Here is a 21,216-nt window from a genome sequence, read left to right on the forward strand (position 1 = left end):
GGCCGGCAGCCACATGGAGCGAGCAGGCAGGAAGCCGCTCAGCTCCGCTGCGCTGCCGGTGGTGAGTGGGGCCCCCGGGCTGTTTTAAATGGCCCGGGGGATGCGCCGGGGGGGACTCTGCAGCTCTTCGTTTCAGTTTCTGCATTCAAAACTTTCTTAGCAGAATGTTTTGTTTTTCTTACACTGAGATAGCTCCTGGGATTAGATCTCTTTATCCACCCATGATAAAGTTTCTTCCGCTGTTAATATTTGTGGGCTTTGCTAGGGTGACCAGACAGCAAGTGTGAAAAATCGGGACAGGGGGTGGGGGGTAATAGGAGCCTATATAAGAAAAAGAACCAAAAACCAGGACTGTCCCTATAAAATCAGGACATCTGGTCACCCTAGGCTTTGCTGAAGGGGGGAAGCTGTTGGTGATGCCTATGCCTGGCTGAGCATGCGTCTTATCGTGGAGAAGCTCTATCAGAATGGGCACGAAATAGTCCTTGTGGCACCAGAAATGAATCTGTTTTTGAAATCAGGCAAGAATTTCACAATTAAGACCTATCCAGTGCCTTACAAAGATGAACATGTGGATGCACTAATGGAGACTTTTGGTAAAGATCGCTTTGTTGAGCAACCTTTTTAAAATGTTGTTATTTCACTATATGAAAGTCTAGCACTAGCATTCCAGATGCTTTTCCAAAGCTGCGAGAGTTTGTTGAGCAACAAAGAACTGATTCAATATCTCGAAGAAAGTCAATTTGATGCCATCCTCACAGAGCCAGTTGGCATATGCGGGACAGTAGTTGCTGAGTATCTGTCTCTCCCTTCTGTGTTCTTCTTACGTGGATTTCCATGTGACTTAAGATCCAAGGCAACTCAGTGTCCAAGTCCACATTCTTATGTCCCAGGAATGTTTACTAGCAACACAGACCACATGACCTTTACCCAGCATGTGCAGAACCTGCTACACAGCACACTGGCACTGCGAGCTTTTATTGCTCTCTATTTGCCATTTGAACAGCTGGCTTCTGAGTTTCTTCAGAAAGAAGTGATCTCTTAGATCAAGGCTCTTTTTGGCTAATGAGACTAGACTTTGTATTCGAGTATCCCAGGCCAGTGATACCCAATATGGTCTTTGTTGGTGGATTAAACTGTGCTGAGTCAAAGCACCTGTCTCAGGTATGTACATTCTGTTTGCCCTTTATCAATACTGGGCCAAATCATGACATGGGCACTCAGGAGTGTGAAGTCCAGCCAAGCTTCTTCCATCCTTAGGTGGGTGGGAGGCAATCTCTGGTCAGTGCCCATATACTGCAGGGGTATTACCCAACATTCCTGTGTTGGGAGCAGGGGCTTCCTGACTGAGTGACAGCCAGACACACAGGAAAGGGACAAAGCAGCCTTCTAGGCTCCCCCAGCACTGGAACTGAAGTTGGCTGACAGTTCTGAAACTGAATTGTCAACTACCAAAGAAGGCCTTAGGGCTGAAAGAGCCCCTCACCATTCCCTGCTGCAAGAAATCAGTCTATAGGAGGGGAGCTTCGCTGCAGGATGCCATTAGAAACACACTCATGGCTTTGTGTGTTCCTTGTTCCTGCCTGTCACATGACAGGCCCAACTATGAAAGTGTTCCATTCTTTTTGCAATATATTGTGCATTTAGTGTGGCAGGTGTGATCATAAACGCACGGAGGCCCAGTGCAAAGCCAAAGATGGTAGAGGAACATGTTTTGCACTAAGGCCAGCCAACCTTTCCTACATTAGATGTTAATTATATTAAAAGGTAACTGTTTGATAGCAATAGCCTCTATGGTCCACAGCAGAGAACTGCAGGTTAAAAGTGTTTCCCCCAGTCACAGGTTTGGGAGCCAGGACCCAACTTAGGACTGTTTTGTCCAAATCGGAACAGTTAGGACAAATGATTATCTGAATGACGTTTTCAGCACTGGAAGCAGTTGTAGGATGAGAGGGAGAGGCACAACAGGATACACACAACGCCTCCTCAAAAGAAAGAGTTGTATTATTGAATGTATAAATGATCAGTCACCATTCCTCAGTTTTGCCATCTGTAAAATAGGTATCAGTACCCACCTCACAGGACTGGCCTAAGACTGGATCACATGTTTGTAAAACACTTGTGTGAGAGTCTCTTATTGTCTGAAATATTCTGATGAAAGCCACTATAAGAACACAAAGAATTTTTTACATTGAAAAGTAGGATGGAGGCGAGGGGAACTACAGACGTATGTGTTATTTGTGGGGGAGTTTACCATGGTTTTCAAAGCCTTTTTCATGCCTGCAGGAATTAGCGCAGACATGGGGCAACTCCGTTAGCACAAGCTGGATCAAGGTATAAATTGCACCTTCCTGGGCTCCAGGGGAGATTGCCTTGAGGGAGGACAGACAGTGGTGCCACCAGCCACATACTAAAAGGCTTCTGCTGAAGTGGAACACTTCTAAGTGCTAGTTAGGGCTTAAGAAGTAGTCCTGCCATGTGGCACTGCCCAGGGGATGCACTGAATCTGCAGGGGCCCCAATCTCCCTGGCCACAGCTTTCTGTAGCTAGCCCCACCCATTCTGTGAGAGGGTCAATAAAGGGGAAGCTGCTGCTGTCTGTCTGCCTGCCTGTAGTGGCAGACTTTCTGCCAGCAGAATCTCCAAGAGCAGCTAACAACATAGACCCTGGGCTGAATCCAGGGTAAGTTGTATAGTGAAAAGGAATGCAATTTAACATCCTCCCATTTCTTGCATATAAGCTCTGGGAATTGCCACACTGAATCAGATCACCAGTCCTTCTAATCCAGTATCACATCTCTTAGGGCCTGGTCCACACTAACCCCCCACTTCGAACTAAGGTACGCAACTTCAGCTACGTTAATAACGTAGCTGAAGTCGAAGTACCTTAGTTCGAACTTACCGCGGGTCCAGAGGCGGCAGGCAGGCTCCCCCATCGATGCTGCGTACTCCTCTCGCCGAGCTGGAGTACCGGCGTCGACGGCGAGCACTTCCGGGATCGATCTGGGATCGATTTATCGCGTCTAGACAAGACGCGATAAATCGATCCCAGAAGATCGATTGCTTACCGCCGGACCCGGAGGTAAGTGTAGACCTACCCTTAGTGTAAGATGCTTTAGAGGATACTGCAAGAAACCTAGTAGTGGACAATAATGGAATAACAGAGCTGTGCAGGGAATGGAAATTCTGTTTTGTGGAGGAATTTGATATTTTGAAATTTGTTTTTATTTCAGTCAGGAACGAAACCAAAAGTGTTAATTTGCCATGAAAGACAATTCTGAAAAAAAAAAATTAGATGGATTGAAATGTTTTGTTTCCATTTTGACTTTTTTGTTTATAATATCCAATGTAACACAAAATTTAAACAAATGTGAAACCAAAATCTATTCCAAAAGAAAATAATCAAACCCTTCAGTTAATGCTTGCCTTCTGGCTGTAGAATAAAGTTTTGTATCCCTACTGTTCTAGTCAAATGTAAATGTGGATGGTCCCACTGTCGGGAGAAAAATTAGGGCATCCACCTCTATTGCTTTCATAGTCTCCTCACAGCTTCCAATTTTTTTTTCTTCTTCCTCTTAAAGCTGTTTCTCGTTTCATTCCAGGGTCATTTTATCTTTAGAAAACTAATGATTTCTCAATTTTCAGTGTTTACTGACTCTTACAATTACAGCAATTAATATTCCCTTGGGGAGGGGAAGTTGGATAGTGTAGCTTTTAGAGCTAGACTCGGGTACATTCTTTCCGCTTTACTAAGAGCTTAGGCTGCCAGCTCATGTCAAGCTATCCAACAATTATCAATGAGATTTAAAGACCGTGAAGATTTCTTAATTGAAGGGGTAATAGTTGCCTCAATATGAAGCCAAAATGAGCAAAACGTGGTCAGATGTTTGGTGCAGCCAGTCACTAACTTTTTAAAACTGAAAATAGCTTTTGAATGCAGATCATCACTGATTCTACTTTAATCTCTTCTTTTTCCATTCCAAGATTATGTGACATGCTTGGCCTGATCCAGTACATGTGCTGTTTGATAGCTGCCTGCTGGGGGGGGGACAGGGGAAAACAACCTCCCTTCTAGCTCAATGGTTAGAGACCTCTAGTTCAAGTTCCCCCTCCACCTGCTGGGGAGAAAGTATTTGAGCAGGGATCTGCCACCTCCCAGGAGAGTTCTCTAACTTATGGGATATTGTGATGTGTGGCTCCATAGGAGTTCTGTTAAGAAACTGGACATGATTTTCCTGGCCTCAGCCATGTGGTCTGGATAAGGGTAAGAAAGGGCAATACTGTTGTTATGCGACAGGGTTCAGACTCCTGTGACTATTGTTTTATAGGTTTCAGAGTAGCAGCCGTGTTAGTCTGTATCCTCAAAAATAACAGGAGTACTTGTGGCACCTTAGAGACTAACAAATTTATTAGAGCATAAGCTTTCGTGGGCTACAACCCACTTCTTCGGATGCATATAGAGTGAAACATATATTGAGGAGATATATATACACACATACAGAGAGCATGAACAGGTGGGAGTTGTCTTACCAAGTCTGAGAGGCCAATTAAGTAAGACAGAAAAAAAAAAAAAAAAAAAAAACTTTTGAAGTGATAATCAAGATAGCCCAGTACAGACAGTTTGATAAGAAGCAAGTGTGAGAATACTTACAAGGGGAGATAGATTCAATGTTTGTAATGGCTCAGCCATTCCCAATCCCTATTTAGCCCTGAGTTGATTGTGTCTAGTTTGCATATCAATTCCAGCTCAGCAGTCTCTCGTTGGAGTCTGTTTTTGAAGTTTTTCTGTTTTAAGATAGCCACCCGCAGGTCTGTCAAAGAATGGCCAGACAGGTTAAAGTGTTCTCCCACTGGTTTTTGAGTATTATGGTTCCTGATGTCAGATTTGTGTCCATTAATTCTTTTGCGTAGAAACTGTCCGGTTTGGCCAATGTACATGGCAGAGGGGCATTGCTGGCACATGATGGCATATATCACATTGGTAGATGTGCAGGTGAACGAGCCCCTGATGGTATAGCTGATGTGATTAGGCCCTATGATGGTGTCACTTGAATAGATATGTGGACAGAGTTGGCATCGGGCTTTGTTACAAGGATAGGTTCCTGGGTCAGTGTTTTTGTTCAGTGATGTGTGGTTGCTGGTGAGTATTTGCTTTAGGTTGGGGGGTTGTCTGTAAGCGAGGACAGGTCTGTCTCCCAAGATCTGTGAGAGTAAAGGATCATCTTTCAGGATAGGTTGTAGATTGTAGGTTGTAAACCTGTCATTATGCAAGGCACTGCATTTAGCCGTATGGAGTGGAAATCCATCAACTTTATGAAAAAACTCGTACAGATACAGACAGACATCATCTTCCTTTCCAAATGCAAGCAGATGGACATCATACCAAAAGGACTAAAGGTAAAAAATCCATTACAATCTACATATCACACAGACTATGCTGAGAGACTGTGTCACACACTCTCAAAGAAACTGCGAAACCACCTGATCAGCATCCTATACAACAAACAGGGAAAGATTAAGAATGAGCTCTCAAAACTGGATACTCTCATAAGAAACCAACCTTCCACACAAACTTCCTCATGGATAGACTTTACAAAAACTAGACAAGCCATTTACAAGACAAACTTTGCCTCTCTACAAAGGAAAAAGGACACTAAACTATCTAAACTGCTACATGCCACAAGGAGCCACAACAGTAGTTCCCTTAACCCACCCAGCAATATTGTTAACCTTTCCAGCTATACTCTTAGCCCAGCAGAAGAGTCTGTCCTATCTCGGGGCCTCTCCTTTTGTCCCTCCAGATCCACGAACATGATACAGTTCTGCGGTGACCTAGAATCCTACTTTCGACGTCTCCGACTCAAAGAATATTTCCAACATACCTCTGAACAGCATACTAACCCACAGAATCCCCCCTACCAGCACTACAAACAAAAGGATTCTGCGTGGACTCCTCCGGACGGTCGAAACAACAGACTGGATTTCTACATAGATTGCTTCCGTCAACGTGCAAAGGCTGAAATTGTGGATAAGCAACATCACTTGCCCCATAACCTCAGCCATGCTGAACACAACGCCATCTACAGCCTCAGAAACAACCCTGACATCATTATCAAAAAGGCTGACAAAGGAGGTGCTGTCGTCATCATGAATAAATTGGAATATGACCAAGAGGCTGCTAGACAGCTCTCTAACACCACATTCTACAGGCCATTATCCTCTGATCCCACTGAGGATTACCTAAAGAAACTACACCATCTGCTAAAAAAACTCCCTGACAAAGCACAGGAACAAATCTGTACAGACACATGCCTAGAACCCCGACCAGGGACATTCTATTTGCTACCCAAGATCCATAAACCTGGAAATCCTGGACGCCCCATCATCTCAGGCATTGGCACCCTAACATCAGGCTTGTCTGGTTATGTGGACTCTCTCCTCAGACCCTACGCTACCAGCACTCCTAGCTATCTTCGAGATACTACTGACTTCCTGAGGAAACTAGAATCCATCGGTGATCTCCCAGAAAACACCATCCTGGCCACTATGGACGTAGAAGCCCTCTACACCAATATTCCACACACAGATGGACTACAAGCTATCAGGAACAGTATCCCCGATAATGTCACAGCTAACCTGGTGGCTGAACTCTGTGACTTTGTCCTCACCCACAACTATTTCACATTTGGGGACAATATATACCTTCAAGTCAGCGGCACTGCTATGGGTACCCGCATGGCCCCACAGTATGCCAACATTTTTATGGCTGACTTAGAACAACGCTTCCTTAGCTCTCGTCCCCTAACGCCCCTACTCTACTTGCGCTACATTGATGACATCTTCATCATCTGGACCCATGGAAAAGAAGCCCTTGAGGAATTCCACCATGATTTCAATAATTTCCATCCCACCATCAACCTCAGCCTAGATCAATCCACACAAGCGGTCCATTTCCTGGACACTACTGTGCTAATAAGCGATGGTCACATAAATACCACCCTGTACCGGAAACCTACTGACCGCTACACTTACCTACATGCCTCCAGCTTCCATCCAGGACACACCACACGATCCATTGTCTACAGCCAAGCTCTAAGATATAACCGCATTTGCTCCAATCCCTCAGATAGAGACAAGCACCTACAAGATCTCTATCAAGCATTCTTAAAACTACAATACCCACCTGCTGAAGTGAAAAAACAGATTGACAGAGCCAGACGAGTACCCAGAAGTCACCTCCTACAAGACAGGGCCAACAAAGAAAATAACAGAACACCACTAGCTGTCACCTTCAGCCCCCAACTAAAACCTCTCCAGCGCATCATCAGAGATCTACAACCTATCCTGAAAGATGATCCTTTACTCTCACAGATCTTGGGAGACAGACCTGTCCTCGCTTACAGACAACCCCCCAACCTAAAGCAAATACTCACCAGCAACCACACATCACTGAACAAAAACACTGACCCAGGAACCTATCCTTGTAACAAAGCCCGATGCCAACTCTGTCCACATATCTATTCAAGTGACACCATCATAGGGCCTAATCACATCAGCTATACCATCAGGGGCTCGTTCACCTGCACATCTACCAATGTGATATATGCCATCATGTGCCAGCAATGCCCCTCTGCCATGTACATTGGCCAAACCGGACAGTCTCTACGCAAAAGAATTAATGGACACAAATCTGACATCAGGAACCATAATACTCAAAAACCAGTGGGAGAACACTTTAACCTGTCTGGCCATTCTTTGACAGACCTGCGGGTGGCTATCTTAAAACAGAAAAACTTCAAAAACAGACTCCAACGAGAGACTGCTGAGCTGGAATTGATATGCAAACTAGACACAATCAACTCAGGGCTAAATAGGGATTGGGAATGGCTGAGCCATTACAAACATTGAATCTATCTCCCCTTGTAAGTATTCTCACACTTGCTTCTTATCAAACTGTCTGTACTGGGCTATCTTGATTATCACTTCAAAAGTTTTTTTTTTTTTTTTTTTTTTTTCTGTCTTACTTAATTGGCCTCTCAGACTTGGTAAGACAACTCCCACCTGTTCATGCTCTCTGTATGTGTGTATATATATCTCCTCAATATATGTTTCACTCTATATGCATCCGAAGAAGTGGGTTGTAGCCCACGAAAGCTTATGCTCTAATAAATTTGTTAGTCTCTAAGGTGCCACAAGTACTCCTGTTATTATTGTTTTATATACTCCACCCAGGCAAGGTCTCCAGATCTATCAGATTGGCAGATGTGTAGTCATATTGCTTAATGCACCACTGGACGGTGTTCAGATACTGCGGTTATGAGTGTGGAATAAAAACCTATTTAGAACAGACTCATCCTCCTCACCAGCAGTACAATGGCAGGACTTTTATGTGTCCCTGGAAGAAAGGACAGAATTTGCCCCTTAATCTCTGTGCTCTGTTTCTCTATCTGCAATATGTGGATGGTATTTTCTTGCTTTTAGGAGTGTTGAGAGACATCAAGTATTAATGTTAGTAAAGTGCTGTGAGAGCAGGTTCATCTCAGGTTTGGGGCAACAGTTTTGGTCAGTTCTCATTTGACCCAAACTGGTTTACCTGTCTTTTCGGTCTTCACCACTACTTTTGTCAGTTGTAAAAGTATTCATAAAAGTTAACATACTGCAGCTCTTTCAAAGCTAATGATTAACAAATGCTGAAAGAACAAAATGCCAATTTAGTTCACATGAGAACAAGCAAGTACTGCCAAAAAGTGGGTGTTGTTTCCCAGAGTATAAAAAGTTGTTTCAAACCTCTGTACAGTAACGGAGTCTTTTTCTATCATCCACTGAGATGGCTTTTCTTTTTCATCAACTTTACCAATTTGCATCAGGGTTTCTTCTTTTATTAACTTCCTACAACTTTGCTGAAAGTGGCAAGGTGTTGGTGATACCACAAGATGGAAGTCACTGGCTCAGCATGCGTGCAGTAGTGGAGAAACTCGGTGAGAAAGGGCATGAAATAGTAGTGGTTGCTCCAGAGACAAATTTGCTCTTGAAAGAATCAGAGCATTACACAAGGAAAACATATGCTGTGCCTTACACCCAAGAAGATCTTGACCAGACTTTTAGTAAATTCGCTAACAGTCTCTTTCGTGAGGTCTCTTTTCCCTACACTATTCTTGCGGAATACCGGAACGTCATGTACGTCATTAACATGTTTTTTCACAACTGTGACAGCCTGCTGCAGAACAGAGAAATCATACGATACTTGGAAGAGAGTAAATTTGATGCACTCTTCACAGACCCAGCATTGCCATGTGGGGTGATCCTGGCAGAATATCTGTCCATCCCTTCCGTGTACTTCTTTCGTGGATTTCCATGCAGTTTAGAGCATGCAATCTGTAAATCTCCAAACCCTGTTTCCTATGTCCCAAGATGCTATACTAGTCACACAGACCACATGACTTTTTCCCAGCGAGTGGTAAACCTACTGGTTAGCTCTTTAGAGACATCACTGTTTAAGGATTTGTATACCAAATACCAAGGCATTGCATCAAAGTTTCTCCAGAGAGATGTGCACTTACCAACACTTTACAGAAATGGCTCCATATGGCTACTGAGATACGATTTCGTGTTTGAGTATCCCAAACCAGTGATGCCCAACATGGTCTTCATCGGAGGCTTAAACTGTGAGGAGGGGAAGAACCTATCTCAGGTATGTCCAGTGATTCTGTTTTGTGTTTGCACTTTCATTTTGATATTTTTTCTGTGGAAAAAGCTGTAGATGAGCAGGGCTGCCCAGAGGATTCAGGGGGCCCGGGGCAAAGCAATTTCGGGGGCCCCTTCCATAAAAAAAAGTTGCAATACTATATTCTCGTGTGGGCCCCTTTGGGGCCTGGGGCAGATTGCCCCACTCCCCCCCCCCCCCCCCCCCCCGCGCGGCCCTGTAGATGAGCAATGAGCATTATACCTCATTGTAATGTGCTTAATTTACACACCCTCCTCCCTGGCTCTCCACACAAAATACAAAATAGGATGCTGCCTGCATTGAATGTGAATCAGATTCCAAATGATTTTCTCTTTCTAGTGGCAAACTGTATTGCCTTAACATAAATTAAAAGTCTAAGCAATATTACCAAACAAAATGCAGGCTTTGCTGAAAAGTAGGTGAGCCAAAGTCCGCTGTTGTGCAGCAGTGTAAATCTGGAGACAGGCCATTGACATTAACTGGCCAGAGATTTTCTCTGTTGTAAATTAAACCAGACTTTGTAACTGACATTTGTAAGTTTCAAAAAGGAACATGCTCAAAGAAAGTGAAAGTCCACAGCTGTCTGGAATGTTGTGTCAGCAGAAGTGGTGGGTCAGCCCTTCCACCTGCCCCAGTGAGACCATTTCCTCCACCTCCTGATCAAACTTGTACCATTGTCATCCCTTCTCCTATAATCCCGTCGGGGGTTGGACTAGATGACCTTCTGAGGTCCCTCCAACCCTGATATTCTATGATTCTATGACTCCTCCTCCTCAACCTCTGACTCTGCTCCTGTTCCTTTCCCTCACAATGCAGGTCTGCTTTGGTCCTCCCCATCATAAGAAACTCCCCTTGAATCCAGCTCCCTCCTCAGCTGTCACTCCACCACCTCTTCTTTTCACAGGGTCAAGTTCCTTTCTTCCAGTTTCACTTAAACACTCTCCAGCCAACACTCTCAGCTCTTTTCTGTCTCTGTTGATCACACTTTCTTTCTGATTTGTTCCTTTCAACACTGTCTCCTTATTCTTGTTTGAGAATGTGTCTGTGTGTATCCCAGTGTGAGATTGGAGGGTGTTTCAGGATAACTGGTCTCTGTGGATATACTGAGCCCAGCTAGGGTGGCCAGCAGTCCAGTTTTTGACCGGAAAGGCCGGTTGGAAAGGGGACCTGACAGTGTCTGGTCAGATGTACTTACCAGACATCTAAAGTCCGGTTCCTGTGGGCGGCAAAGGCAGGCAGGCACAAGGTCTTCACAGGGCCGGTGCAAGGATATTTTGCACCCTAGGCGAAACTTCCACCTTGTGCCCTCCCCCCCCTAACATCGGTTCATTGAGGGGCAAATCCCAACGAGCCTATATAGACCCCAGGGGCTAGCCTGCCCAGGGGCCAGCCGTGCCCAGGGGCTGCTCCCCAGACCAGGTTCCCCCCTCCCTGCCCCCTGAACTCCCCTGGAGGGTGCACAGCCCCCCCATGAGCCCTTCCCACCCAACCCCACCCCGGCAGCCCCCACCCCAAGTCCACTCACTGGCTTTGCCGGTCTTGGGCCGCTGCAGCAGCTCGGCAGGGAGAAGCTGCCTTCTGGGGGCTCCTGCAGCAGATGCATGTGGGCAGAGGTCCCCATGAGCCCCCCCAGCTTCCTCCTCGCCACGCTCGGGCTCTGCGGCTCCCGGGAGTGTGAGCCACCGCTGCCCCTCCCGGAGCAGGCTCAGGGCCCCGCGCCCCGGTGGCAGCTCACATGCCCAGGAGCCGCAGAGCCCGAGCGTGGTGAGGGAGAAGCTGGGGGGCGCACGGGGGCCTCTGCCCACATGCATCTGCTGCAGCCTGCAGGAGCTCCCCGGGGAGCCGCCAGGCCGCAGCCTGGGCAGGAGGGGTGGGGGGCACGACTGCTCCCCGCTAGCGGCGCCGCCGCCTTTGCAGGGCTCCTGCCCCCCTGCGCCGCGCCGGCTCCTCCATGGCTGGGGCTCGCCGCCGCCGCAAGCAGGACACTCTGGCTCTTCGGTGCCTCCGGAAGGCGGCTCCCCGTGCCGAGCCAGGGCACCACTTTTTGGCGCCCCCAGGGCCGTCCTTAGGATTTATGGGGCCCTATGCAGTATTATTAAATTGGTGCCCCTATGCCCGACGGCAGCCTGAGCTTGCAGTCCGGCAATAACAAGACGCCCGGCCTGCCTCATGTGGCGCAGAGTCACAGTTCCCCACAGAGACCCCTGTACTCTCTCCCTCATGCAGAATGGACATGCAGAAGGTACCTAATTAAAAGCACTAAATTTGGGAATAAAAAATGTCAGTCACAGGTTTTTTGATATGCCCTGAAGTTTGTCAGACATTTATTTGCAAAAACTTTGTAGTAAGGGCGAGTCAGCTGTCTTGCTGAATACAACATTAAATATTATGGAATACATGATGCAGCTCTTCTGTTTTACATTTTCTTAATCAGTATTTCTAAGCTGATTTTCTATTTTAAATGTACTCTTAAATGTACTCATTCCAGATTACTACATATTTAACTCACTGAAACAGACATTATTTTAAATTAATCAATCACAGAGGTTTAGTGTGTTCATAACAATGTTCATTGCTTTTAGAAAAAGGGAACACTAATTTACTGTGTGATATCTCCATAACAATACACATGTTTATGAAATTTCACCAACTTTAAAAAATATGTTTCCAAAGATTTTAGGCATAACAAAGGTTTTTATATCTTACTAAGGTACTGATTTTGCTTAAAACTAGTTCATCAGATAGTCAGAAGTAAAGAAAGGGACACTCTTTGTCCAGCTATCTGGAAGCAAAGGGCTGTTGCTTCCTTCGGGGGGGGGGGCAGGGGGGAGAGGGGGTGAAGGGAGAAATGGATGGACAGAAAGGACAGGAAGACTTTGGAAGTAAGTTTTTTTTTACTATAGTAATTAAAATGTGTATTTTAGATAAGGGGGGTCTTTTGAAGAATTTATTTAAAAAACCATATGTCTGAAGATCCAAGCATTTAAGGCTAAAGATGATTGTGCATCTAAAAATCTATGCAAGGATTTTTTTAGAGATGTGATTTTATAATCTTCACCAACTCACTAATGAAATATTTTTAAAGCAAATTTTAAACTAAGGTCCTGTAGACTGACATGTTCTGAGTAAATATTACAGTCATGCACAACTGTTTTTGTCAGTACATTCAGAAACTGACAGTAGATACCTTGGGGGTTGGCAAATGCCTGTTAAATGTCTTCATTACCCCTTGAATGGCTCTTTAACAGTTTCAGTGTTGTGCTAATAGGACTGTATCTCTTTTAACTACTAGATCCCCTTCCCAGGAAGACTCAGAGCCCACAGGAAGGGTCAGAACAGGGATAGGAAAACCAGTAGGGTGGACACTAAGACCCAGTGGTGCCCCAAATTTTCAGGTGCCCTACCCAGCTGCCTATGCCTAAGGACAGCCCTGGGCGCCCCCAACCACTTACCGCCCTAGGCCACTGCCTAGTTCGCCTAGTGGTTGCACCGGCCCTGGGTCTTCACCCCCGCCAACCCCTACTCACCCGGGGCTGCCTCTTACCTGCATCGGGCCGCTGCAGCTCCCAGCCCCAGCTCCACAGGCAAGTCCCTCCTGATGCGGGTAGAGGAGAGGGGAAGAGCAGCGAGTAATTGGAGAAAGGGAGAAGAAGAGCAAGTGGCCTTGGGGGAAGAGGCTGGGCCTAAGGGGGAAGAGGTGGGGGTGGGGAAGGTTCTGGCATTCCTGCTGGAGCATCCAGTTTTTAAATATTACAAAGTTGTCAACCTTAAACCCAGCTCCCCTGGACTGGAGCATGTGACCCTAATCCAGCTAATTAAAGAGGACTACATCTGGGTCTGTAAAGGGCTGCTAGTAGGCAGCTGGGGAGAAAGGACTGAGACAGGCTGAGCCCTAGAGAGCAAAGCCACACTGGAGTGGAGTTAACTCCTGTGGTGGGTCCCAGAAGCAGGGGGCTCAGAGAAGGAACCCCGTGGCTGCAGCTTCAAGAGAGGTGCAAAGCTGGTGGAGGCGAGGAAGCTTGAAGGAACTGGAGTGCCAAAGAGTTGGCACAAAGTGGCCACAAATGGCTCGGAGAAAATCCCCCTGGTATACGGGAGCTCCCTGCTGGTGAAAAGCCTCTGTAACTGAGACCTGTGCTATCTGCTGCTGCATCCCCCTCCCCCCTAGGAGATGGATGTGTGTGGGAGGGGAGAGGAGATGGGTTTGGACTAGGATGTGACACAGTAGGGCTCTGCAACACCTAATCTCCACTGGAATAAGGTAGGTTATATATATAATGCAATCACTTGGTGTGATTGCAGCTCGAGCCGCATACCTGACCTTGCTTTAATATAACTAGCTCAGGTCCCAGAACAGTGCAGGGGCAGCAGCGCAAGCTTCAGCGCACGCTAGCTTTCCAAATAATTACTCAGGGTTCCGGGTGAGCTTGTACAGACTGCACTGATGCTCACACTGGTGCAACTTCACACCCATGGGACTTGAGCTGTCTAGATTAAAGCTAACTCGGATCTCTCTGCTTAAATGCAATCAGAGGTGGTGCTAGCCCATTGGGGGCCCTAAGCAGGAATATTTTGGGGCCCCTTCCCTACACACACACAACACATAATAAAAAAGCAAATAGGGGGCCCCTTGAGCTGCTTGGGGCCCTAAGCAATTGCTTAAGGCATGTCTACACATACACCACTGCAGCGGCTCAGCTGAATCAATATGGCCACACCACTGCAACGCATCTGGTGAAGATGCTCTATGCCAACAGGAGAGAGCTCTCCTCTCGGCTTAATAAAACCACCTCTGCGAGCGGCAGAAGCTATGTCGGCAAGAGAGCTTCTCATAAGAATGGCCACACTGGCTCAGACCAATGGTCCATCTAGCCCAGTATCCTGTCTTCTGACAGTGGCCAATGCCAGATGCTCCAGAGGGAATTAACAGAACAGATAATCATCAAGTGATCCATCCCTTGTCACCCATTCCCAGCTTCTGGCAAACAGAGGCTAGGGGCACCATCCCTGCCCATCCTGGCCAATAGCCATTGATGGGCCTTGTGATGGGTCATCCCCCCCACACGGGGTGCCACCTGGAACTGGGATACCACTGAGCCCCCCTGACCCACCAAACTAGGCTTCCTTTAACACTGTACTGCTGTGACAAGCTGCAAAGCCTACTCTAGCTTGCACTTTCACCAGCATTCACACAGGTAGGGACACACCCAGCTGCAGTTACGTACAGGCAGGGCCATTGACCAGGCCCTGGATGGGAAGGCTTCAGCTAGGGCACCTCCCAGTTCCTAAGGCACGCACCCCGTCTGGAGTGTAAACCCAAAATTATACCATCTTGCACTGCACAAGGAATTGTACAGCGTAAGCTCAGAAAATTCATCCTCTCCTTCAATGTGGAGAGTAATATGCAACAGCTTTCTGCCTCGAGTTCTGATTTTCATACCCTGGTTTAGATAGAGCAAAAACAAGTTTTTTAACTACAAATGATAGATTTTAAATGATTATAAGGGATAGCAAACAGATCAAAGCAGATTGCCTAGCAGATAAACAAAAAACACAAACTAAGCTTCATATACTAAATAGATTGGATATGAATAGCAGATTCTCACCCTAAGTGATGATACAAGTGGGCTGCAGATTCTTAAGGGGCAAACTGCACTTGCTTACAGCTTGGAATCCCCAGGTGTTCCATTCACAGGCTAAAAATCCCTTTAGCCGGGGTCCAGCACTTCCCCCAGTTCAGTCTTTGTTCCTCAGGTGTTTCCAGGAGTCTTCCTGGGTGAGGAGTCAGTGAAAAACCCAGATGATGTCACTCCCCTGCCTTATATAGCTTTTCCATATGGCGGGAACCCTTTGTTTCAAAGCTTGGTTCCCATGCCAGTCAGTGGAAAAATACTGAGATCCCAAGATGGAGTCCAGCACCAGGTGACCTGGGTCACATGTCCCTGTAAAGTTACAGCAGCCATCCCCCACTGGCTGTTTGGAGCATTCACAGGAAGGCTCACCAGGTGTGAGATAAGCTTCTCCTAAGGCCTATTGTTTCTTCCTAATGGCTCATTAACCTAAATGGGCCCTTCCCAGCCAACTATCTAGAATAAGAACATTTTGCCTAGTGGGCATTGCCCAGGAATAGCTACATGTGAAATAGATACATAGTCAATATTCATAACTTTGGATACAAAAATGATACATGCATACAAATAGGATAATCATATTCAGCAAACCATAACTTTTCCAATGACACCTTACATGCCTTATCTTGCATAAAATACATCATAATTATGATAATTTATCATACTAATATCACTATGAAGAATATGGGGTGCAGTGTCACAGGCCTATCCTCCATGAATTTATCTAGTTCTTTTTTGAACTCTGTTATAGTCTTGGCCTTCAACATCCTCTGGCAAAGAGTTCCACAGGTAGGGGGCTGGAGCACATGACTTATGAGGAGAGGCTGAGGGAACTGAGATTATTTGTCTGCAGAAGAGAAGAATGAGGGGGGATTTGATAGCTGCTTTCAACTACCTGAAGGGGGGGTTCCAAAGAGGATGGATCTAGGCTGTTCTCAGTGGTAGCAGATGACAGAACAAGGAGAAATGGTCTCAAGTTGCAGTGGGGGAGGTTTAGGTTGGATATTAGGAGAAACTTTTTCACTAGGAGGGTGGTGATGCACTGGAATGAGTTACATAAGAAGGTGGTGGAATCTCCTTCCTTAGAGGTTTTTAAGGTCAGGCTTGACAAAGCCCTGGCTCAGATGATTTAGTTGGGGATTGGTCCTGCTTTGAGCAGGGGGTTGGACTAGATGACCTCCTGAGGTCCCTTCCAATCCTGATATTCTATGATTCTATGATCGTTTATGTCAGTGTAACTTATGTCATACAGGGGGGTGACTTATTCATCCCCCTGAGTGACATAAATGATCCCGACATGGGCTGTAGTGTAAACATAGCCTTCATCTGCTTATGCCTAGCGCCGGCTCTAAATGCAATCACACCCAATCATTGCAGTCCAGTCATACCCTTACAGTAGCTCCTCCCCACTCCATAGGGCCCCACCCAGTGCAACTTGTCTACAAGAGAGGCTCTTGCCCACTGTTATTTTTGAGGACTGTAACCAAACTTTTATGGAACCAGACACTGCTACTCACCTTTCAGAGAGTAAATTTGAAGGGCTTTGCTTAGATGTAGCATTGCTTTGTAGGTTGATTTTTGCAGTTCCTACCTTGTATTTCATTTGTAGGTATCCCTGTGGTATGAAGCATAGTAACTGTATATTCAACCCTGGGCCAGATTCTTTTTTGCCTTTGAGCCTCGAGTCTCATTTAATCTACACCAGGGTCTTAACCAGTCTCCCTGACAGCCCTCCTCTCTGTGTTCCACTAAACAAAAACTCACTGTGCCCCTGATGTGCTGAGATGACACACCAGCCATACATCCAACATAGCATCTACCTACATGCTGAATTTATTAGTCTGCTCCTAAGAACAGTTCCTTTTTAAGGACTTTGATAAAGTTCGAACAAATGGCTCCTTCTGAAGTGATTTAAACAAGGTGGAGCTGCATGGCTCTGCTTTGTGTGCTTGTGGAGATAGCACTTTGCGTTTGAGAGTCCCAGGCCAGCTGTGGTATTCCAAATGCAAAGGGAAAGTTGAAAGGATAATCTGCCTTTGGTAGCCTGTTTATCCTTTACATTCTATAGAGTGTTGATGTGAGTACTTTGTACCTTAACCTTTTGGCTCAGGCGAAAGAGCAAAGATCCCCTATTTCTTATCCAATCTAAAAATATAGATCCATTTCCATCAAAAGAGTGGGAAAGCAGCCTCTGCCCAGTGCACTGAGTTTGATCTTTTTATTAGGACTGCTGAATAATTGCCCATAATTCCAAATAGCTCCTCCTCTATCCCTCTTGAATATTTTCTGCATAAATAGGTGATTTTTTTCCAGAGGTGGCTAAGAGTTGCAGGTTTACAGGGTAGACTTGCATCTGAATCACAACTTTCTCAGGGTTCTGGGAGAGCAGCATTCAAATTTGGGGCCATCTCTGCATTGCTCTGTTCTTTCTGGAGCCCTCTTCCCAGCTCACTTTATTTCTCTGATTCTGGTAATCTCTTTACTGTTCCTTTTTAATCTGAGTTAACTCCTGTTGTGTTCTCTTGTCTATCTTGGAAATTTTTGCACTGAGAATCTGAATGTGATGGGAAATCTCTTTTAAAAGACAGACCTCTGAACAGTATGAAAAATATATGTAGCGCCCCTCTCCACCTGGTTACCTCCTTTAATGGCAATCTGCTTACAGGTTTTGATGGACAGGTCTGGGGTCTTTTGGATCCCGCCACCCACTCAGCAGGGTGAATCTTTTTTCTTTTTTTTTTTCTATGAAATTATTTGGCGGTGCCTCCACTCCCCTCGCTCCTTCCTGGCAGGGTCACCAGGGCAGCTTGGGCGGAAAATTCTAACTACAGAGTAATCCCCACTTACTTGCCAGATAGTTGGAGACTTCCAAGAAATAACACAACACATAAAAATATATTCAAACACAATAATTATATTAAACAGGCAACAAATACAACATAACAGGGTAAAACAGATTTTTAGGGTCACCTGTGCCCACACTGAAAATACCCGTGACTTGATGTAACAAGTGTAAAATTAAGTATCAGAGGGGTAGCCGTGTTAGTCTGAATCTGTAAAAAGCAACAGAGGGTCCTGTGGCACCTTTAAGACTAACAGAAGTATTGGGAGCATAAGCTTTCGTGGGTAAGAACCTCACTTCTTCAGATGCAAGTAATGGAAATCTCCAGAGGCAGGTATAAATCAGTATGGAGATAACGAGTTTAGTTCAATCAGGGAGGGTGAGGTGCTCTGCTAGCAGTAGAGGTGTGAACACCAAGGGAGGAGAAACTGCTTCTGTAGTTGGATAGCCATTCACAGTCTTTGTTTAATCCTGATCTGATGGTGTCAAATTTGCAAATGAACTGGAGCTCAGCAGTTTCTCTTTGGAGTCTGATCCTGAAGTTTTTTTGCTGTAAGATGGCTACCTTAACATCTGCTATTGTGTGGCCAGGGAGGTTGAAGTGTTCTCCTACAGGTTTTTGTATATTGCCAAGTGTAAAATTAGTGTCCTGTTGGTACACGTACTTTGCTGGGGCCCTTGATGACCTATAAAATTATCTGCAGTGGTTTAGCAGTGTGGCTGACTGGGTTCAGTACAGCCCAAAGGACCCACAAGTGGAAGGAGGTGGTGAATCCCTCCACAGGTATAATAAGCAGCAGGTTATAAAATCCGCAAACCCTCACTCCCTGGCTTGAGGACACAGTTCAGGAGTAGGGGGTCCCCAAAACAAATTCCCTGACTAACTAACTAAAAGACGGTGCACTCACGAACTCCATGAATGATCTTCAGGTTTGAAGATGACGCTGGACTCTTAAGTCACTGCAGAGGGGCTGCTGTCTGCTGTCAGGGATCCTCCTCAAGCAGGAATCAGGCTGCGTTGGTCCCAGGATTTCCCCTCACCACAAAGGGGTGCAGGGCTCAAGGTGCAGATTATACAACTACCCTAACATCCAAACTGTAGCCTCCTAGCCCAGCCTCCAGTCACACACTCAGCAGGCAGCTTCCCTGGACTAGCAGAGCGGACCATGTGGTGACTAGTCTCACCTAGGGAGGTGGGGGTGAACCCAGCCTGGCTGGGGAAATTTCTCAGCAAACGCTACCAATTGGGACTCATCCGTGGGGAAAGAAAACCCAGGTGAGGGATCGGCTGTCAGGTCCCTAGAGGCCAGTTCTCAGGGGGAACCCTGCTTGCAGGCCTGGGACTCTCCAGCTCCCCACACAACCAGTCCTGCCCTTGCCCTGGCTGGCTCCAGCCTCTCCCAAAATGGCTTCTCCCCTCTCCTGAACTCCCTGGGAGGGGCATCTCACTCCCTATTGGTTGCTGGGCAGACTCTGAGTTTGCCTTGGCTCCTCCTCCCTGAGCTGCCAGCAGACAGAGCTCCAGGAATCTATGTAATCTCCTTGGGGGTTACATATATTTACCTTTGCATCATATCTTGCCACCATTTCATGTACAGAACTCCTCATTTACAACTGCAGTATCTAAAAGCAATGTCAGGAGATGACCTTATAAGCTTTGCACTAGGAAAACCAACCAAGACTGAGTGTTAAGGGGGAACTATATATGAAGCATATGCCTGGCTTTCTTTGAATTGCAAAGTCACTCTTCCTTGTATTCCACATCCAGGGAACAACTGGTGCAATCTATTTACTCATGGAAAGGTCAATTGTGTAGGGTCACTTTGTGTGTGCTGAACACTGCATTTCTCTACTGACTGATGAAACATGTCATCATCCAGCCTTGAAAGGTTCTAACACTTGTCTATTGTCTGAAGAGATACAGAAGTGTTCGTTAGGCTTTCCTTCTTGTCTGATCTGTTTCAGGTTTGTGCTGGTAAATTTAAAATGCTGGATCACTATGGGACGAAGCGCGTCCCCTCTATTCCATTGAGTGCTCCTCAAAACACAGCACTGGGCCAGGGACTCAGATGTGCTAGAGCTCTTCTCAGTGCACTTTTGGAGAGGGGTTGGGACAAAGGCTATGCTTCCAGCATGCCCCAGCAATGGTGTGACATGAGCCTGGTTTTACATCACATGGGATTTTGCTTCCATAATAAAAAAAGCTATCAAAAGTAGCTTCCTCCCCTCACTTTCCTATTGTATTTTATACATATGTAAAGGGAATCCCCAGCTGCTCAGACAGGACAACTTCACATCCCTAATGTACTGCTCTGCCAGTGCAAAAGGGTTATAGTCCAGGCAATACCTTGCCCACTCTTTATAATACAGAGCTAGGAATGTGCTTGACATCACAGGTAGAGGAATGGCTCTTGCCTGAAGCCCTGGACTGAAACAACCATGTTCCTTCAGTTTAAAAAAACTTACTGAATGTCCATGGACCATTAAACAGCTTCACAAATTCCATATAAGTTTGTAAGAGTTGGATCTGTGTCCCAGACATAAGCTGTACTGAGCAAGGCCCGGTAATGTGAATTACAAGCAGAGACCCATCAACCTGTGGGAAGTCCCATTAAATCAATGGGATGCTTCAAGGGCACAATGGTCCATGCTAGCAGATTCCATTGCAGTGCTGGGGCCCAAGAGACCAGAATTATTCTATCATACCCATGTTCTGCAGTATCTCGTCACAGACTTCAGCTAAGTGGATACTCATTGTCAGGCAGAACTTACTCTATTACACAGTAACATTGCAGTCTGTTGCACAGTAACATCGCAGTCCATATTAATAGTACTGTAATTATGAATTATATATGGTATTTCTTCACTCTGATCAGTTACACCCTATGAAAGCATTTTTATTATGCATTTGCCCTAAAGACCAGTGACTGGATATGAATATGCAATTGGAGGTCTTTAAATGCTTTTTAAAAATATATAGATTTTAAGAACTAAAAAACCCAACAACCTTTGGTGTTATAA

The 21,216-nt window shown here is 45.8% G+C and overlaps 1 protein-coding gene across 1 annotated transcript; it reads left to right on the forward strand.

The window, feature by feature from the left end:
• The first annotated feature begins 436 nt into the window (after positions 1 to 436).
• On the forward strand, positions 437 to 13,852 carry LOC135885343 (UDP-glucuronosyltransferase 1-6-like). The gene is made up of 4 exons (XM_065413016.1): positions 437 to 596; positions 8,867 to 9,690; positions 11,277 to 11,487; positions 13,668 to 13,852. Exons 1-4 carry the CDS (start codon positions 437 to 439, stop codon positions 13,850 to 13,852), a joined length of 1,380 nt encoding a protein of 459 aa, XP_065269088.1.
• The last annotated feature ends 7,364 nt before the right edge of the window (positions 13,853 to 21,216 follow it).

The sequence above is a fragment of the Emys orbicularis genome, chromosome 11, assembly GCF_028017835.1.
Source record: "Emys orbicularis isolate rEmyOrb1 chromosome 11, rEmyOrb1.hap1, whole genome shotgun sequence".
In the NCBI taxonomy this organism is placed as follows: domain Eukaryota; kingdom Metazoa; phylum Chordata; order Testudines; family Emydidae; genus Emys; species Emys orbicularis.